This window comes from Eupeodes corollae, chromosome 1, assembly GCF_945859685.1.
Source record: "Eupeodes corollae chromosome 1, idEupCoro1.1, whole genome shotgun sequence".
Classification (NCBI taxonomy): Eukaryota; Metazoa; Arthropoda; class Insecta; order Diptera; family Syrphidae; genus Eupeodes; species Eupeodes corollae.
Window position 1 is genome coordinate 2,931,653 of NC_079147.1, and position 17,853 is coordinate 2,949,505.

The 17,853-nt window shown below is 34.1% G+C and overlaps 3 protein-coding genes across 4 annotated transcripts; 1 reads left to right on the plus strand and 2 right to left on the minus strand.

Moving 5' to 3' along the window:
• On the minus strand, nucleotides 1-2,893 carry LOC129942638 (uncharacterized). The gene is made up of 5 exons (XM_056051661.1): nucleotides 2,661-2,893; nucleotides 2,443-2,598; nucleotides 2,247-2,384; nucleotides 354-568; nucleotides 1-292 (listed from the first exon to the last, which is right to left on the minus strand). Exons 1-5 carry the CDS (start codon nucleotides 2,781-2,783, stop codon nucleotides 178-180), a joined length of 747 nt encoding a protein of 248 aa, XP_055907636.1. The 5' UTR covers nucleotides 2,784-2,893; the 3' UTR covers nucleotides 1-177.
• Nucleotides 2,894-4,027: 1,134 nt separating this feature from the next.
• LOC129942630 (protein O-GlcNAcase) lies at nucleotides 4,028-14,911 on the plus strand. Of its 2 annotated transcripts, none has more exons than XM_056051643.1 (14): nucleotides 4,028-4,372; nucleotides 4,434-4,485; nucleotides 4,557-4,666; nucleotides 8,539-8,762; nucleotides 8,827-9,262; nucleotides 9,322-9,433; nucleotides 9,493-9,578; nucleotides 9,662-10,377; nucleotides 10,436-10,518; nucleotides 10,578-10,752; nucleotides 13,285-13,513; nucleotides 13,573-13,658; nucleotides 13,719-13,881; nucleotides 13,939-14,911. In XM_056051643.1, exons 1-14 carry the CDS (start codon nucleotides 4,306-4,308, stop codon nucleotides 14,463-14,465), a joined length of 3,066 nt encoding a protein of 1,021 aa, XP_055907618.1. In that variant the 5' UTR covers nucleotides 4,028-4,305; the 3' UTR covers nucleotides 14,466-14,911. The 2 variants fall into 2 exon arrangements, with proteins under 2 accessions (XP_055907618.1, XP_055907619.1); XM_056051644.1 differs by having other exon boundaries at nucleotides 9,662-10,374.
• Nucleotides 14,896-15,961, minus strand: LOC129942640 (ATP synthase subunit C lysine N-methyltransferase). Its single transcript, XM_056051663.1, has 3 exons — nucleotides 15,620-15,961; nucleotides 15,384-15,565; nucleotides 14,896-15,309 (listed from the first exon to the last, which is right to left on the minus strand). Exons 1-3 carry the CDS (start codon nucleotides 15,885-15,887, stop codon nucleotides 15,157-15,159), a joined length of 603 nt encoding a protein of 200 aa, XP_055907638.1. The 5' UTR covers nucleotides 15,888-15,961; the 3' UTR covers nucleotides 14,896-15,156.
• Between the last annotated feature and the right edge of the window lie 1,892 nt (nucleotides 15,962-17,853).

Consider the following 17,853-nt stretch of genomic DNA (forward strand, 5'->3'; position numbering starts at 1 on the left):
TATATAACTACATAGAGTAAACAAAATTTCTAATTAATTAACTAATCAGGGCACAGTGTGTTCTTAGTAAGATTTGTGGATATAAAAGCAAAAAGCCTTTGCTTAAATATTGAGCAGTGTTTGTAGAAGTGATATGATTCGAATGTAAAGCATTTGAATGTGGTCGCATTCAAGTCCTTAGTTTTGCTTTTGTAAAGCATCCTCTGTGTGAAGATCACATGAAAGTTGGGTCTTTAACACCGTCAAAGTACTTCCTATAATTTGTTTGTGATATATTTGTCTTGTGGTGAATCTAGAATAAATCAAAATGAAAATATTTCGTTTTCTTGCGAAGTGATGGTATTTTCTTGTACCCTAAGTTATCAAAAAAATCCCTTTCGTCTTCTTGCCATTCGGAAAGAGTGCACTCCAGAGATCCATAGCCATGTTCAATGCAATTCTTGTTTAGGATATTCATCATTGGTTCGACTATTTTGTTAATGGGATACTCCGGTGCAATAGCAAATCGATAGATCCACGCTGCATTGTAAAGCGTATTGTGATTTTTAACACTGACGGTTGCTATAATCTGAAACAAATTAACAGCAGTATTTATATTTTTCAAATGAGCTAATAGGTGTGTTCAAAAAGTACCCGGAATTTTCTTTTTATTCAAAAAAATATTTATTTATTCGTTTACATCAATTTTGTCCCCTTCAAAGTAATCCCCCCCAGATATAATACACTTATGCCAGCCTTTTTTTTAATCTTCGAAGTACTCTTGAAATTCACTTTTTGATATGTCCTTGAGCATTCTTCAATCGAGGAAAAACCCCATCCTTCAACTTTGGAAACAGGAAAAAGTCACACGGAGCCATATCTGGTGAATATGGAGGTTGGGGCATCACTACGGTATTGTTTTTGGCCAAGAAATTACGAACAAGCAACGACGAGTGAGCAGGTGCGTTATTGTGGTGCAAAAGCCATGAATTGTTTTTCCATAAATCTGAACGTTTTTTCGGATTGATTCACGCGAACGTCGCATAACTTGAATGTAATACTCCTTATTAACCGTACGACCTTGTGGTAAGATCTCTTGATGCACAATGCCATTATAATCAAAGAAAACAGTAAACAAAACCTTCACATTTGATACTTGACGTGCATTTTTCGGTCTTGGTGAAGTAAGATGCTTCCAGGTGGACGATTGTGCTTTGATTTCGACATCATAATCGTACACCCATGTTTTACACCAGTTATGAGCCTTTTAAGCAAACTTGGATTATCGTTGACGTCATTTAACAGCTCCTGAGCGATGTTCAAGTGATTATTTTTTAGTAAATATCCAGCAAAACAAGCAAAAATCGCCTTATCAACTACCACAGAGTACAGACAAAGTAAACAGTGAATATATCTGAAAATTGCATCATACTTTAGGGACATGTAAATCAACACAATACAAAAAAATTGACCTTCGAACACTCAATTCCTGCGAAATTTAAAAATTTCAGGTACTTTTTGAATAGACCCCGTATTTTAAAACATTTTATTTTACAAGAATATAAAATCGACACCCGCAACCTTTTTATCAATCATATCGTATGACAGCATCTACAACGTCGAAATGTATAGCGCCTTGTCTAGTTTTGCCCAATTTGTCCCTTTTTTCAAGATGACTATAGAGAAGGCTAGAAGTAAGTTTACTGAACTTTTTAGAGTTTAGAAATGTGTTGCGCTGTCATGTGGTTTTTTTTTTAATATCAGCCTTGAAAAAATAGCTCAGTAGAGTCACGGTCTTTAAAACGTATATCCAATATTCGCGGCGACAAATGAAGCAAAAACAAAGTACATGGTTTCTTCAAGGAAGTACCCTAAAAAGTGAGTACAATGTTTCAGTGAATAAGTCACAATTGACTTGTGAAACAGAAGTAGTAGAGGATTTTGTCTACATAAGCTCTATCCTACCAGATGGCGCACACAAGTTGAAAACAACTTGGACTGTGCAACTGGTAACATTTAGGTAGCTTCCTGTACTTTATCCAAAGCAAAATGCAACGGTTATGGTGTTAACTTGTGATATTGCTTAAAATTGATTTAAATTCTTTTACTTTAAGTGGATAAACAGATGCACTATCTTATATTTTTGATTTCGAATATTTCTTGAAGATGGAGCTAGGAGCAAAGTAAATGCTTTACAAGATCTTAACCATTTCACTTTCTAATGGTCCTAATGAATTAATTTTGTGAATTAAAATGATACCGCTTACCCTTTTCCTAAATTTATTTTTGAATGATTCCTCAAATGGCGCATCATCCAAAAATATGCTACCAGCAGCTTCACTTGGCTTACACCCAGACAGAAATGGCTCATAGCACTCTGCAACCAGTGATTGATTAGGTTTAGTCTGGAAATTTTGTATCACATAAATCTACAAAGAGGTGAGTGAATTTTCTCTTACATACCTTCATAATTTCTACAGCCTTTGCGTAGAATGAGAAGTAAGTACCCGAAAACAAGAAGAATATACAACCGGGTATGGTTAAGGCACAAAATGTTAGTGGCACTCCAATGAATATAAAAAGTATTGCCCATGTTATTATAATGAATTGTAATGTTATCTAAAAAAGTAAAATTAATAATTAATTATTAATTAATAAAGTTCTTAATGGATAGTCTTTACCTCTCTAAAGCAAAAGCAATAAAAAGACTTTTTCACGAATGACATTATGTAGTCTCTAACTAATTCTTGACATTTAAGCTCATCATCATCACGATACTTTCTTATTACTATAAAAGGCTTCATTATAATTAGTTAATGGTTATTTTATTAAAAATATAAAAATTATTATATGGAATGTTTTGGTTATTGTTTACGAAGAAGACATTTCAAGTGCAATGTGCAATATAATGACGTTTTGTGTTTAAGTTCCTGCATTTAATAGCGTAAGAGCCAAAGCAAGACATTCCGGAATCGGTTGAAAATGTCAAGTATTTAAACAGAGCCAGAGAAGACGTTTGTGTACCTTTTTAGATTTGTTTGACAATTATGTGGCAGGGTTCGGTCGAATCATTTGGAAGCAATTAGTTTTCTTTGTTTTGCCGTAATTGTTTCAAATTTAATTGAAGGAATAATTAAATTGAAAGTTTGAAAACAAGAAAAGTTTCAATAACTAAAATTGAAGAAGTTTCACACCTAAATTATTAAGTTCTATCAAAGCCTATTTTGGGAAACAGTAGTAGAGTACTAGTAGAGATTTTAAGTTTGTTATTATTATTCAAGTAGACCCGTGGCATGATGGTTGGTGCGTTGGATTGTCATGCGGGAGTTCTTGGGTTCGATCCCTACCTGTGCCACTTAAAGTTTTTATTTACGGTCACTGCCTCTTGGGAGGAATTGACAAATTCTCCAAGAGTTATTTTTGTCATGAAAAAGTGCTTTCTCAAATAAGCCGTTTAGATTCGGTCCATCCCTGCAATTACTCGCATAGAGGAATGGTTTAGAGATGTGAGTCCTAGGCCCTGCTTCTCTATGTACTGTTATGCCACCTAATTTATTTATTTAAAATAAGCTTTAAGCCGTGGTTCAAAGAATTACTGTAACACTGGTTTATTACAAAGAGTAGTAAGAATCTCAGCTGTAAATAAAACTATATTTTTCAACTAGTTAAATTTTGTTTGTGTAGTGACAACTGCGTTGTTGAATAATTTCATTAAAAAAAAATTGGCAAAGTACATATTGAAAATAGAAAAGTATTAAAAGTCCAAAACTGTCATTCAAAACTCTGTTTGTAGCAGCAGCAAAGATTATGGGTAAATCAACTTTAACTCAAGTAACTTTTCTTGCTACTGTATACTACGTACACAGTTTTTAATTTAATGCAACTATAACATAATGCTTAGCGAGTTAAGTTGGAACAACTTTGAAATAGGCTCGTGTGAAAAGGGACAAAATACAAAACTGAGCAACCACACTCATTTCAAAAATTACCAATTTCGGTCAGTTTGACAACCCGAAGTTCCAACTTCATCCCAACTGTCAACTTTGTATTAGCGGCTTAACAACTTTTGTCTACAAGTGTAAAAACCATTCTTTTTTTATTGCTAAAAAAGTTCATTATAAATTTGCAATGCAAATTCGCTTATACACATTTATTGTTCGATTCTAAATGAAAATATATTTATTTCTGCATTGAAAATTGAACACAAGTTCTCAAATCTTCTTGCTCCCAATTAGCTATTGATTGCTCAAATAAATTCTGCCGAAAATTGTTTCATTTCATTTGCAAATTATTCTAGCGGCGCCCTAGTGTTGTTAAACAATAAAAATGGCAGATGTTGAAAAGGCTACTGCCGAAAAGAAGAATAGTAATTTTATTTGTGGAGTTATTGAAGGTAGATGTGTTTAATTGGGTTAAGTAATATCTTATTGATTATTGCTAACTTCAATTTGCAGGTTTCTATGGGCGACCTTGGACAACAGAACAAAGGAAGGATCTGTTTCGCAAGTGAGTTTTGTTTTAAGAGATTGTATGCAATAGGGCGTTTTGTAGCTTTAAGAATACTTTATTTTTTTAAGGCTCAAAAAATGGGGAATGGACTCGTATGTGTATGCTCCAAAGGACGACTACAAACATCGAGCATATTGGCGAGAACTGTACACGGTGGAGGAAGCTGACCATTTGACGAGTAAGATTCTAAACATGTTTTCCAAAGTTAACTTCTTTTTATAAAATAGCCTACTTATTATGTAGAAATATTTGAGTTATCGATAACTATTTACAAATGCAGAAATGCAACCAATAGTGAGAAGTATTGTAAATACCGCTTAGTATGACAAACATTTGGTGGCTTTAAAGCTCGTGGAGGGCCAGAGCGTATAGTGACTTACATGACTCAACCATTGCGAGTAATGTTATAAAAGTAGTTTTACGGCTTATCAGGGATCACTTTTAAATAAAAAGAACTATTCTTAAAGGATTTGTAAATTCCTAAGAAGGGGCAGTATTAGTGAAAAATCTTGTAGTTGTCAAAGCCAGGAATTTTGACAGTGTTACGTACTAAAAAATACGCCCCTGATACCGCGTAAAATACGTAGGTACATTTATGAAAATACACGTTCCATTTTTTTTTTAACTAAAGGCAAAAATAGTTAACTCTCAGTTATCGTATTCATGCATTGTTGCAGGAAGTAATGTACGTTGAGTAAAACTTTAGCATTTAAAAGTAAGAGTCATTAATTGTAACTGTAATGGCCAAATAGAAAGGCTGTATTGGAAAATACACTTTCACAAATCTTATTAACATCTAATGGGATGGCATAATCAACACGAACAAGAAGAAAGTAAATATGCAACATAAGTAGACATTATCACATCCAAAATATAGTCTCTATGTTAGGTATTTAAGCTGCAGTAAAGTATTAACGCAATAAACAAACTTGGCAATCAGATCTGCTGCAAACATAGCAATTCCTCAAACATACCCCAAACAACATAAAAGCACAACACCGTGGTTGAATTCTCAATTATCTTAACTGCGCAAAGCCAAAATGATAGCCTGGAAGAAATTCAAAAAACAAACAAATCAAGATAATTTGATTGCCTTCGAAAAGGCTAATTCCAAGTTCAGAAGACATCTTAAAATTGCGAAAGCAATTATATATGGAGTAGCATCCGTTCTTTAACTGACAATCAAACTTCACTAGCAATCAACCACCTTATTTCACCAAAAGGACCACTCTTAAGATCCCAATTGGTAACTATATTGCTCATTGCTGGTCTGAATACTCAGAAGATTCCAATTTTACAGAGGAATTCAAAACAATGAAACATGAGGCCATAACCCAATCAATCGTCTTATCTGCAGCTAATTCCCAAGACCAACTTATTGAGTGTAAAATCTCTATGGTTGAACTTGAAGCCTGTCTTCATAAACTAAAAGTTAAATTCCAAGCAGAGACAGAATATCATACCCTATGATTAAAAACCTCCCAGCTGAGACAAAACAAAGACTTCTGAATCTATACAATACGATTGCCTTAAACCGCAGTCATTCCCCAAAGCTGGAAAACAGCTGCAATTCTTCCGATCTCTAAACCTAACAAAGATAAACCAACTCCAGACAGCTTCCGACGATCTCCCTTCTCTCATGTACAACTAAAATCTTCGAAAAAATTGTTCGCAAAACAAATAATGTGGTATGCAGAATCTAAATAACTTTTTAGCATTAATCAAGTGGCATTTAAAGCTAATCGTATATGTACAGGCGCCCTGCTTTTTATAGATGACTATGTCTCTGGAGCACTGAGCTTAAAAAAACATGCATCTATACTCACCCTAGTCTTTAAATAAGCATTCGACAGAATAGGAATACATGTAGTGTTAAAAAAAACTCAAAGATAGGGGCTTTGGCCCTAATATTTTTAAATATGTTAAAGCTTTTCTTACAAATAGAAAATTTTGTATAAAAACTAATAACTCCTATTCTGCTACATACAGACTACAGAACGGAATACCTCGTTTCTCCATTATCTGTCGTTCTGTTTTCTACTGCATTTCAATATATGTATATTGAAATTTGTTGTTACGCTGATGACGTATACATACTTTGTAAAAACAATGATTTAGATACAACTAAAACGATTTTTATGCAAGTATTAAAAGATATTGCAGATTGGTCCACTTTTTCCGGTGCCAACATTGCATTACAGAAGTGTAAAACATTTCATATATGATATTAACTTTTAACAATAAATTTAAATGGACCGATCACTGTATAAAACTAACAAAAACAATTGCTGCAAGGCTTAACATTATCAAATATCTATCCTCAAAAAAATTTAAAATTCACATAAATACACTTTGTTACCTTACAAAAATGTTAATATTAAATAAAATATACTATGGGCTCAAGTTTTACGGAAGCTGTCCTAAATCAACACTCAACATAATAAAACATACATACTATCAAGCTGCAAGACGACCAATCAACGCATTCCAAACTACACCAATCAAAAACATATTAGCTGAATCCGGGTTGCCTTCACTTAATGAGATATATGAGGAAACGATTTTAAAATCAGCTACAAAGCTCTTGTTCCCCTCCAGATCCGTTATAAACAAAGATGCTAATTCAGCCCTTCGATCCACACGCCAAAACAGAATCCCATCAGCAATTTCATGTATATGGAACCACATATCAACCTTTAACTTGCCACTAAAACCTCCATTATTCGAACATCATCATACCCTCCGTGAATGTGCAGACCAGAATCTTTTGGGTTGTCATTGGCCAATTACTCTAAAGACTACACACCAAAAATCGTTTACCGAAAAGTATTCGACACCATAGATAATGAACTCATAAGCAGGAATTGGAAATTCATATTCTCTGACGGTTCTAAAACAGAGCACCACACAGGCTTTGCTATAACATCACAAAATGGCAAACTACTCAGTACAGGTCTCCTCCCTGAATACTCATTAGTTTTTACCGCAGAAGCTCTAGCTGTCTACGACGCTTTAAAATATGCAAGCAACACCGAAGGACAATGGGTCGTATGTACAGACAGCCTCTCGGTCATCCATGCTATCATGAACTTGAATAACAGCTCCCCATCAATCAAAGTTGTTAGGGATATTGTTATCAAGACAGCAAACAAAGCAAAAATTATATGGGTCCATGTCGACATCGGCATTATGGGTAACGAATACGCTAACAAAGCTGCCAACGAATTCCCCTCCTTCTCATTTAATACATTCGATGAGTCGGGTCTTATAGGAACCATCAGAACTAAATTCGAGACAATCCGGAGGCAAATATGGCCGGCACATACCCACCACTCCTTTAATATCAATATTAACAAAACCCAACCCATATTCCCTGCTACTATACCCTAGGAAACTATCACAAATTTTTTTTGTCTTCGTTTAGGCCACACATCTTTAACTCACCAACATCTTCTTAAAAAAGAAAACCCACCGATCTGCTCTACTTGCACAGTAACAATGGACATGCCAAACCTACTAGCCCACATAAAACGACTTTTATCTAACAAAAATGTTAACATTTACGAACTACTTAAAAATACAAATGAGCAAAACCTAGAAACTATTCAAAAATTAATTTTAAAACTTAACTTTAAATTATAAATCTTTATCAGCGAGCCGAACGCCTATGCAGCTTGTGCTCTCTAAATTTGTGTACTAAATTAGCAATTTAAGATTACTATGCTAGTCTGTATAAATAAATAAATTTTGAACTTTCTCAATTCTATCCGAAATTGTTTGTTGGAAAGGATTCCATATGACAACAGCATACTCAAGTAATGATCTAACTAATGAGTTATAAAGAGATGACACAAATTTTATTAAGCTTAAGCCAATAATGTGCATACGCAAACGTCCATAAAATTGACACACAAACAAATCTGAGTGCTACAATATATTGAAGTGTTAATTTTTATAGCGATTATTGAAAAAGAAATATCCATCATCTTGAAACGCAACTCAGATTCCCGAAATGTTTCCTTCTTTAAAATTTAAAATTTTATTTGAAAGGTCTTATTGCTGCCGCTAAAGAACAAGGGATCGTGTTCTATTATGCCCTTTCCCCTGGGTTGGATATGAATTATAGCAATCAAAAGGAAGTACAAACACTCAAACGAAAACTCGAACAAGTTGCTCAATTTGGATGCGAAGCATTCGCTCTTCTGTTCGATGATATCGAGTCTGAGTTATCTAAAGCAGACAAGGAGATCTTTCAAACTTTCGGCAATGCACAGGTATTTTCTCCAAATATACTTCTACTTATTCATTTTCTTATCCTTATTTTTTATTTCATTTTAGGTTTCAGTTACGAATGAAATCTTTTCTCATTTGAACAATCCAAAGTTTCTCTTCTGCCCAACTCAATACTGCAGCTCCCGAGCTGTTCCCACAGTAACTGACTCTGAGTACTTGAATACATTGGGATCGAAACTAAATGTTGACATCGATATTATGTGGACCGGTAATAAAGTTATCTCGAAAATAATTACACTAGAATCGATTCAAGAAATAACGGAAGTCTTGCGTCGTCCTCCGGTTATATGGGATAATTTGCATGCAAATGATTATGACCAAAAGCGTGTATTTTTGGGTCCATATTCGGGCCGGTCTCCCGAATTGATTCCATATCTACGTGGAGTGATGACAAATCCTAATTGCGAGTTCCATGCAAACACAATTGCCATACACACGCTAGCATATTGGTCAAAGTGCAGTTTAGATAATAAGATTAACAGTAAGTAAAGAGATTTAGTTTGGCTTAAATTTAATTTATTTCCGAATGTTTTGGTTTAGGTACATTTTCTGCTGATATAAAACTCGAAACTGAAAATGATGATGGTATAAGTAACGAAGGAGTACCTAGTTGTTTGTCGAAGAACATTTATCATCCGCGGGTTGCATTAAAGTAAGTTAATAAATCCCTCTTGTTGTTTTTAGTGCTATAGTATTGTTATTCTATTTTAGAAATGCAATTCTTGAATGGTTGCCTGAGTTTTCGATTGAAAAGGAAGCGTGGGGACCGATTACTAAACCTCAACCTCAAGTAACGAGTAAGTATATGATCACTTTTGTCAATAATATGCAACACAAATAATTGAGTGCTTTTAAACTTATTTTATATTTAACTCTACAGTGGTGATGCCAATTATCCCAATTATTCCGTCTATCAATACATGCATGAGTCTGACAACAACAACAACTACATCAACAAATTCAAAAACATCAACAGTTCCTGAAGTGAACACGAATCAGTTACAAGCTTTAGCTGATGTTTGCAGCACAGTAAATTCGTCTAGTGTAAATCCAATATCGAATTCTGTAATGAATTCATTAGTTTCAGCCACAAAAGTCATAACTAATGATGACATTTTGAATCCAATTACCACAAATGTTGCCACCACAATAGAAATGCCCAAAAAGATTCCCATATCCAGTGTGCCAGTGCCGATAATGCATGTAAAGAATGAAGAAACTAAAGCTCCTATTGAAGATGTAGAAATAACGAATACGTCGACGAACGCTTGTGAAGAAATCGAAATAAAGACAACAAAAACAAATGAAATTGAGCCTGTGGATTATCCAATTGAAGACGATTGTCTTACGAATGAAGTGGGCACAGTTACAAACGCTGTTGCGGAAGCTGCCCCATTAGCCAATGTTAATGATTCAGTCGAGAAACGTGATGGAATAGAAACAGTTCAAATGGAAGAAAATAATTTGTCACCGTTTAGCGGCAACGAACCGATGGAGTGTAGTAGTAGTTTAGCATCACAAACGTCTCCGAAGGAAATTGGCAAGATCGTTTCGGATGATGTTATAATGTCCGAAACAGTCAATGAATTTAATGTAGTTAGTTTAATAAACAATAGGAAAATATTTTTTTTACAATTTTTGTCTTTTTTTTTAGACCTGTTCGGCAAATAGTATGCAAGTGGAAAGTTCCGAACCATCACCCATATCAAATACAGAAATGGCCGACGACGAGGAGAAGTATGAAATGGAAATTGTTATTTGATGTTATTTATTTTGTGTTTTTTGTCCGTCCACAGAGTCAACGACCAAGTGATAACAGTAGATGATTTATATTTACTTTGCGACTTATTTTACTTACCATTTGAGCATGGCAGCAGGGGCTCAAAGTTGCTGAATGAATTCAATTGGCTTAAAGCAAATGCTTTTGTGTTGTTGGGTGTTCGAAAGAAAAGTGATCCACCTAAACCAGAGGTAAATTATATTTGTTTAATTATTTAGTATTGGTAAACACCGGACTTTTGTTGAAACGAGAAAGCTTTTATTGGTTAGATAAACACAAAAGAACAACTGATTTAATTGAATTAAATAGTTACTTTTACAACAGTGTATTATAAGAATATGTATGCATGCTTTTACTATTTCAATAATTCTTTGACAAATTGTTATTTTAAAGGATAGGATTATTTACAAATATGACATTTTAAACAAAACATAGCCCGGACTCAACACATATGGCGTAATTAGGCGTGCTGCGTGGCAGCCGGAAGATTCTTTTGAAAAAATATCTTTGAATTACTTCCATATCCTCTATCCATACACTTGATTTCCATAACAAAAGCAACTGTTCACAGAAGCCTCAAAGACCTTAAATTTCGATTTTGGGTCCACGAAGCTTCTTGAAAAAAAAAATGTGCCCCCATCAAATTTATAGCTGATTTGGCTAGCACCAGTTTCCCTTAAATATGATTTTTAATGTTCAAATTATGAGTGATAGTAAAACCAATATATTTATCCTCGCTGACAACTTCAATAGTGGTACCATCAAATGTCCAATTTCGTACATTATTATCTGAACGGTTTTGAGGTTTAAAAATCATAATTTTAGACTTAGAAGTGTTGATTTTGAGATCCACGATTCGCAATATTGTTTAAGTTTATTTATCTGAAGCTGCAATGTCATTGGGTTATCAGAGAACACCACCAGGTCATCAGCATAGAGCAAAACCTTCAAAGATAAATAGTCATAGTTGACGCCTTCCGGTAGTTTATTTTGAATGTCATTGATAAAAAAAGCGAACATCAGCGGACTCAATATAAGTTGTTTATAAATCCGAATAAAATTGGCGGAAAGACCAATAACTGCTAGCTTATATAAAAGTGATCTTCTGTTGATGGTATCAAACGCAGCTTTAAAATCGACAGAAATAGTGTATAGGGGCTTCTTTTTGTCGATAAAACACCTGGAGTGGAATCGGCTAACGTGATTGTTGATAAAGGACAATCAAAATGATCGAATTTGATCTACTTAAGGTGATAGTCAAATTGATACCTAAAAAGCTGTCACAAAAAAATGTGATAGTCATTCTCAAACAAATATGTTTATTCTGAATAGAGCTACCAGACGCTTACACAAACGACTGGAAAATGTTCTTGGCTCTTTAAAAAAAAAAACACATTCCTGTGATCGACATAAGCTTACGACATTAGAAAAAAGCAAGAAAAGTAAGAATTTTATTTAAAATTAGCCAATTTAATTATTTTTTTAAATTTTGATAAGAATCAATTCAAAATTTTACCAAGGCAACAATGAATTTTGACAATTTGAATCCGAAATTGTTCAATCGAAATGAATTGAGTTGAATCTTCTTACACAGACGGAATGAAAATAATAGTCAATTTGACTATCAAAAAAAATTATAGTCAACTATAACCTTAGCCGATTCCACCCCTGGTAACGCTCGTAAGAGCGAAAATTAGATCAATCGTTAAAAGGCCCGCCCTGGAACCAGCCTGATATCGAATTATCAAATTATTTCTTTTAATCCAATTCACAAGCCTTGGCTTCTTAATAATCTTTGTGTATTAACATCCACCGGAAATTTGACCTACCCCAGAAATAGAAGTCCAATCACACGAAGGAGGTGGCCAACTACTTGGGTCAATTTCTTAAACAAAGTGATGTTTGCTCGTCTGTATAGCATCTGTTGCTGCATTGTTGGAACCATCACTGCTTGGGCATTTAAACGGCATAGTAATATTTCAGGGATGTAATGAAGTTATACATTACATAATAAACTATTCAGCACATAAATGTACAGAGTAGAGAGGACAGCACCTTGAGCGACTATGTAAGGTGATAACAACACAAGACAGAAGCATAGAAGAGAAAGAACAACAGATAGAAAGAACACACGACAACAGCACTCGGTAGGTTTCGAGACGCTCCCCCATCTGCCTACTAACCACGCTCATTGATGCTTGCTCTCGGTGATCGATGGGAATTGATGCTATATCAGTGACTATGCCGTTGCCATAATGAAGTTATATATTTGTGAAAAGTCTGTTGATGTAAATCGTAGATTAAAATAAATAAGTCTTAAGATTGTGTTCACAATAAAAATGACAATTCTGCTTATTTATACACATATTAAGCCAGAAATGAAATGAGTCTTCGCTGAAGATTGTTTGAGGAAAAAAATGCTCAATTAGATAGTTAAATTTTTTAAATAAAATTTCACGATATGTAAACTTTGTTCTGGTGTATGTATTTGTATTATGGTTTGCCATCGGAAGTTATATGTCCCTTAAAAACCTCTTCATAGAAGAGGCTAAATCGGTTGATACCCGAATACTTTAGGACCAGGTTGTTAGAAAACAAAATTACTACGATCACTTTATACATTTAAAGTCCCACAATTTTGCAGTTTTAGTTGAAATATTAAAACAAAATTTTGTCATTTAAATATGTTAACTATGCTTACACAATTGTATATTTATTTTCAGATTATCGAATGGGAAGAACGTGCTGATAAATTCTCTGCTTTATGTCAAGCAGTTCAAAACCTCTCCAACAAACTGTCGCGTTGCGCAAATAAGGAAATATGCTACGATCTCTTTTCGTATGTTTGGGATATGGCGGGAACGCTTATGCTCTTAAATGCATTTATCAAATGGTTATCCCTTGCCCACTTTCCAAGCAATGTTTACTCCTATACCCAAGGCAGTTATACATGTAAGCCTCTGTTTTAAAATGTTTTACATTGATTACAACCTTCTTGCGGATATTTTCAGGGTTTAGTAAAGGATGGAAAGAAAACTTTATGTCAGGTGATCAAGAACCGTGGGTTTTCCGTGGTGGCTTAACTGCAGATTTACAGGTAATATAATAAAATGAATTTACATATAGCAGTAATTGGAACACATCTTTATTTTTGTAGAGACTGATGCCTGTAGATTCGGGCAATGATCTGTTCATATATAAGCTTCCCGATGCACCAACATCATCCTACTACACAATTCGACCATATAGTCCGATAGACGAACCGGATGTTAACCGAGTTTGTCAAGAAGTTTTCAAAGCATCGGACAAAATTCTCCCAGGTTCGGAGACAATTAAAAAGATCTCTATTATAATTAAAATATATTTGTCTGTTATAGGAAACCTCGGTGAAAGTATTTCGGACAACACTGTAGGACCTTTTATCACTCTCACTCCCGAATTCTGTATGGTGGCTCTTAATTCATTTAATACAATCATCGGATACGGATGCGCTGCACCTGACCTAAAGACGTTCGTTAGAAATTTTGAAATGTGCTGGATACCAAGTATGCACGAGAAATATCCACTGAGTCTCCTTGAAAGTACAGAGAATCTCGACGAAGAAATAAAAGACATCATCAATGGATTCTACAATTTTAAGTACGACTGCCCTCAGGAAATCATCGCCAGCCATCCGTCAGTGATGACGGTCGGCATTCTAAACGAGGATCTTGCGATGGATGGCATAGCTAAGCGGTTGGTTACTGCTTTGTTGGCGGCTCTAAGATCGAACGGATCCTTCGGAGTACATGTCCGACTATCTGAGAAGGAAACCAACCAGATACAATTTTACACGAAACTCGGCTTCACCGAAATCCATCGCAATGTAAACAGTGGTCAGATCTACTTTGGAAGGCATTTCTAGCAGATACAGAGTGAACTATTAGTTTTAAAACAAATCAAAATATGAGAGAGCGAAAGATTGTGCTTTACAAGTTGCTTGTAAGTTTCCTTAACAAAACAAACGTTTTCTTTCATTTGTATTATGTTTTCATTTGGAATTGCTTTATAATTCATGAGATTTTGAGTATAATTGCATTTAGATAACAAAAGCTCAATTTTCGATGAGTCCTACACATTTTATTCTTTTATGTTTTCTAAAAACGATGCACAAATTTAAACAGATATCGCACATCTTATTAAAGTAATAACCCAATGCTAAACATATCTCTAGAAAAACAGATGTAGCTGCTGCTGTCGATTAAGTCTTTTATACAATGGGTATTTTGAATATCGACTCCTTACTGCCTTAGCTTGATAAGAAACGATGTGCATTAAGTAGAAATCCATTTACGCACGCTTTTGAATTTTGTATTGTTTTTATTTTTTCTATAAGTATTATCGTGTTGTTTTTATATTTTCTCTTTCACTTCGTAACATAACAGTGGTTGTTATTTAAAACAAAAATAGTTTCCTAATTTAACATTATTTGATTTTTTGTTCGAAAAAATATATTTATAATTTTCTATCTAACGCATTAAGCAACAGTTTTAATTATACAATAAAAATAAAATCTAAAAAAAAACTTTCTTGTTTGTTTTGATGGTTTTGTAGACCTATGACTTTTTTGGGATTTCATAAAACCACACAGTGTTGACGCCGTCTTCAATGACTTTGGTTGGTTTGGAATTTGGTAATGGGAATCTACAGGCAATTATTTTGCAATCTGTCCGACTCTCAGCAATGAGTTTGTGTTCCAAGTCTTGCATCTACGGGAAGTACAACAAAAAAACATTAACTTAGACACTTATTAAAATTATATCTTGGGTTAGGTTATACTCACCATTTGTTCAACTCCAAAAATAACTATGTAGTTATATGGTTGCAAATTGAACTTCCAGAGATCTCTTCGGAAGAAATCAGTCATTTTGTGAACTCCGTTCCTTAATGCCGAGTACTGAGAGTACAGAACCAGCCAAGGATTGAGTTCCACTCCTTCAGATTTAACTCCATGTTTTGCTGCAGCTAAAAGAGGAATGTAAAAATGAATGTTTTAAATTTGGTTATTTAAGGGTTTACCTATTACGATTCTTCCATCTCCAGATCCAATATCAAGAAGTTTTCCTTTGGAATTCTTAGGTATAAACGACAGGACATTGTTGACTTGTTCGGTTGTTGCTGGAACATAAGGCAGGCAGTATCGGCGAAATGCAGGGGCAACAAAAGACGCACATACTATTGTTAATCCGACTCCTATTCCCCCAGTAGCTGCAATCAAAAGCTTAGCAGTTGTTGACACTCGCTTTGTATTGTTTTTCTTAGCTGTGTCTTCATTTAAATGTTCCATAATTCCATTTGTTTAAAATTTGTTATGAAATATCCTCCACTTCAAATGTCATTAAGCCGCAAGAAATTTTTTGACAAGTTCTTCATAAAATGACAACAAAACTACAAGAAAAAAGGTATGCAGATTCCTAGGCTCCCTTCATACTAGCACTACATTAAGGCATAACTACATTCAGAACTTTTTGGAAGAAGATTGGATGCTATATATATAATTAATGTGTTCAAGATAGAGAGAAACGGCGAAATTGTCTGCGTTTTAGGAAATTCTAGAAATGCAGAAAGTCAAGATTACAGTGAAGATGAAGTTCATGTTCATTATAGCATCACTGTTGCCATAATATTAGAAGAGTAACAAAATCCTTACATTTCTTTTTTATTTTTGATTTGTCTTCATAAGGATCATGCAACATTTGTTTACATTATTGAAACACCTTTCGGAATTTTAATGCATTCTTACTAAAGAATTATAAGGAGCTTTTATTTATAATTTTAAGACTATATGGAAAAAACACTGTATAGTTAATTATAGCCATCTTTTTTATCATGTGCAATATTTTGTTGGTTTTCCAATTTTATTACTATTTTTTTAGCTTTTGCTAGATTGTTCGCTTTATTTCAATATACTTTCGTGAAGGCTTGTAGAAACAGTATGCGATTATAAGTTATAGTATTTTATAGGAAGCAAAAAGCGTTACCTTGGGTAAATTGTCTCTCACTTTGGGGTTTGGAAATGTTCTGCCTCCCTCTACCGGTCTTCATTATGCACATAGAAAACCTAAATTAAACTTTCTCTATGATTATGCATATGTAAATGCGCATGGATCTACTTTATTAAATGTATGTATTTATTAAAAAATAATGTGTTTGATTTCTGTTGTTTGGAAAAAATTTAATTAGGCTTAAATTTTTGCTGGAAAATATCTTTGCAGAAACAAACAGCCAACATTTGTTTAGAAAATTTACTACTTGAATTTTATGCTGATTGTAAAATAGGAAAGCTCAAAAACTGAAAAAAGTAATTTGCAACTTTAATTTAAAAATTCAAAAAAAGAGGAAAATTGACATAATAATAAAACGTTAACAACATAAATATTTCTACATTAATTCGATTAGCTTTTAAAGTTACTATAATTTTCTGCTAATCATGTATCTATCTGTTCGCATGAAAAGCCTTACTGATAGTTTATACATTGTGGACCATCTTTCAACCTTGAATGTCCCAATCTTGTTAGGTCTCATATTCAGAGACGTTAATTATAGTTTAAGGTCATCAACTGATTTCGATTAACTATTGCCATTGAACAAGAATCTTTTAAGTCTTGTTTCAAACTTAATCTGCTGTGAACAAAGTAGCGCTTATTATGTTATATCAAAAAATCATAACATTAAGGCTAGGCGCGCACATGCAACTTTTAGTTTCGAAACTGTTTGGTTTGACACAAACTAAACGATCACCTTGAACTAGGTACTTGCACGGACATTCAACTAAGTTGTTGAATAATTTTCTATAAATGTAAGAGAAAGAAAAATTTAGTCAAGCTGAATAAATGCCTCCTGTGTATTGGTTTATTTCGTTGGTTACTTTAGGAGTTGCTTATGTGCGTGATGTTTGGGCAACTAACGATCAATCTATTTGGTTTCGAAAAAGTTGCATGTGCGCGCCTAGCCTAAGACTATTATTGCATATTTTCTCTTCTTTTAATATGAATAGGAAGTTGTAGACGCATCAGATGTGGTAAAGGTAACTCCACCTTCAGCCTATATCACTTAAAAGTTTCAACTGCAGGAGAGTCATGTCATTTACTTACCCAGATAAATAAGTTGCGGACGCTTTCGTTGCAAGTTTTTGAATCATTTTGTGTGATAGAAAAGTCAAGGGGTCTTCTCAATAATTAAATTTAGAGTGGCCCTTAAAATTTGGACAAAATTACCATACACAAATTATAAACCAAAAATGTCTATTTTTT

What these genes read in the sequence shown, in the direction of transcription:
- LOC129942638 (XM_056051661.1), bottom strand. Translation starts at nt 2,783, where the DNA reads ATGAAGCCTTTTATAGTAATAAGAAAGTATCGTGATGATGATGAGCTT. An exon ending in ATTGCTTTTGCTTTAGAGAG is followed by an intron (nt 2,599 to 2,660) that starts GTAAAGACTATC and finishes TTACTTTTTTAG; the next exon opens with ATAACATTACAATTCATTAT. An exon ending in AGGCTGTAGAAATTATGAAG is followed by an intron (nt 2,385 to 2,442) that starts GTATGTAAGAGA and finishes CAAAATTTCCAG; the next exon opens with ACTAAACCTAATCAATCACT.
- LOC129942640 (XM_056051663.1), bottom strand. Translation starts at nt 15,887, where the DNA reads ATGGAACATTTAAATGAAGACACAGCTAAGAAAAACAATACAAAGCGA. An exon ending in AGATGGAAGAATCGTAATAG is followed by an intron (nt 15,566 to 15,619) that starts GTAAACCCTTAA and finishes TTCCTCTTTTAG; the next exon opens with CTGCAGCAAAACATGGAGTT. An exon ending in TTTTTGGAGTTGAACAAATG is followed by an intron (nt 15,310 to 15,383) that starts GTGAGTATAACC and finishes TACTTCCCGTAG; the next exon opens with ATGCAAGACTTGGAACACAA.
- LOC129942630 (XM_056051643.1), top strand. Translation starts at nt 4,306, where the DNA reads ATGGCAGATGTTGAAAAGGCTACTGCCGAAAAGAAGAATAGTAATTTT. An exon ending in AAACTTTCGGCAATGCACAG is followed by an intron (nt 8,763 to 8,826) that starts GTATTTTCTCCA and finishes ATTTCATTTTAG; the next exon opens with GTTTCAGTTACGAATGAAAT. An exon ending in ACCTCAACCTCAAGTAACGA is followed by an intron (nt 9,579 to 9,661) that starts GTAAGTATATGA and finishes TTAACTCTACAG; the next exon opens with TGGTGATGCCAATTATCCCA.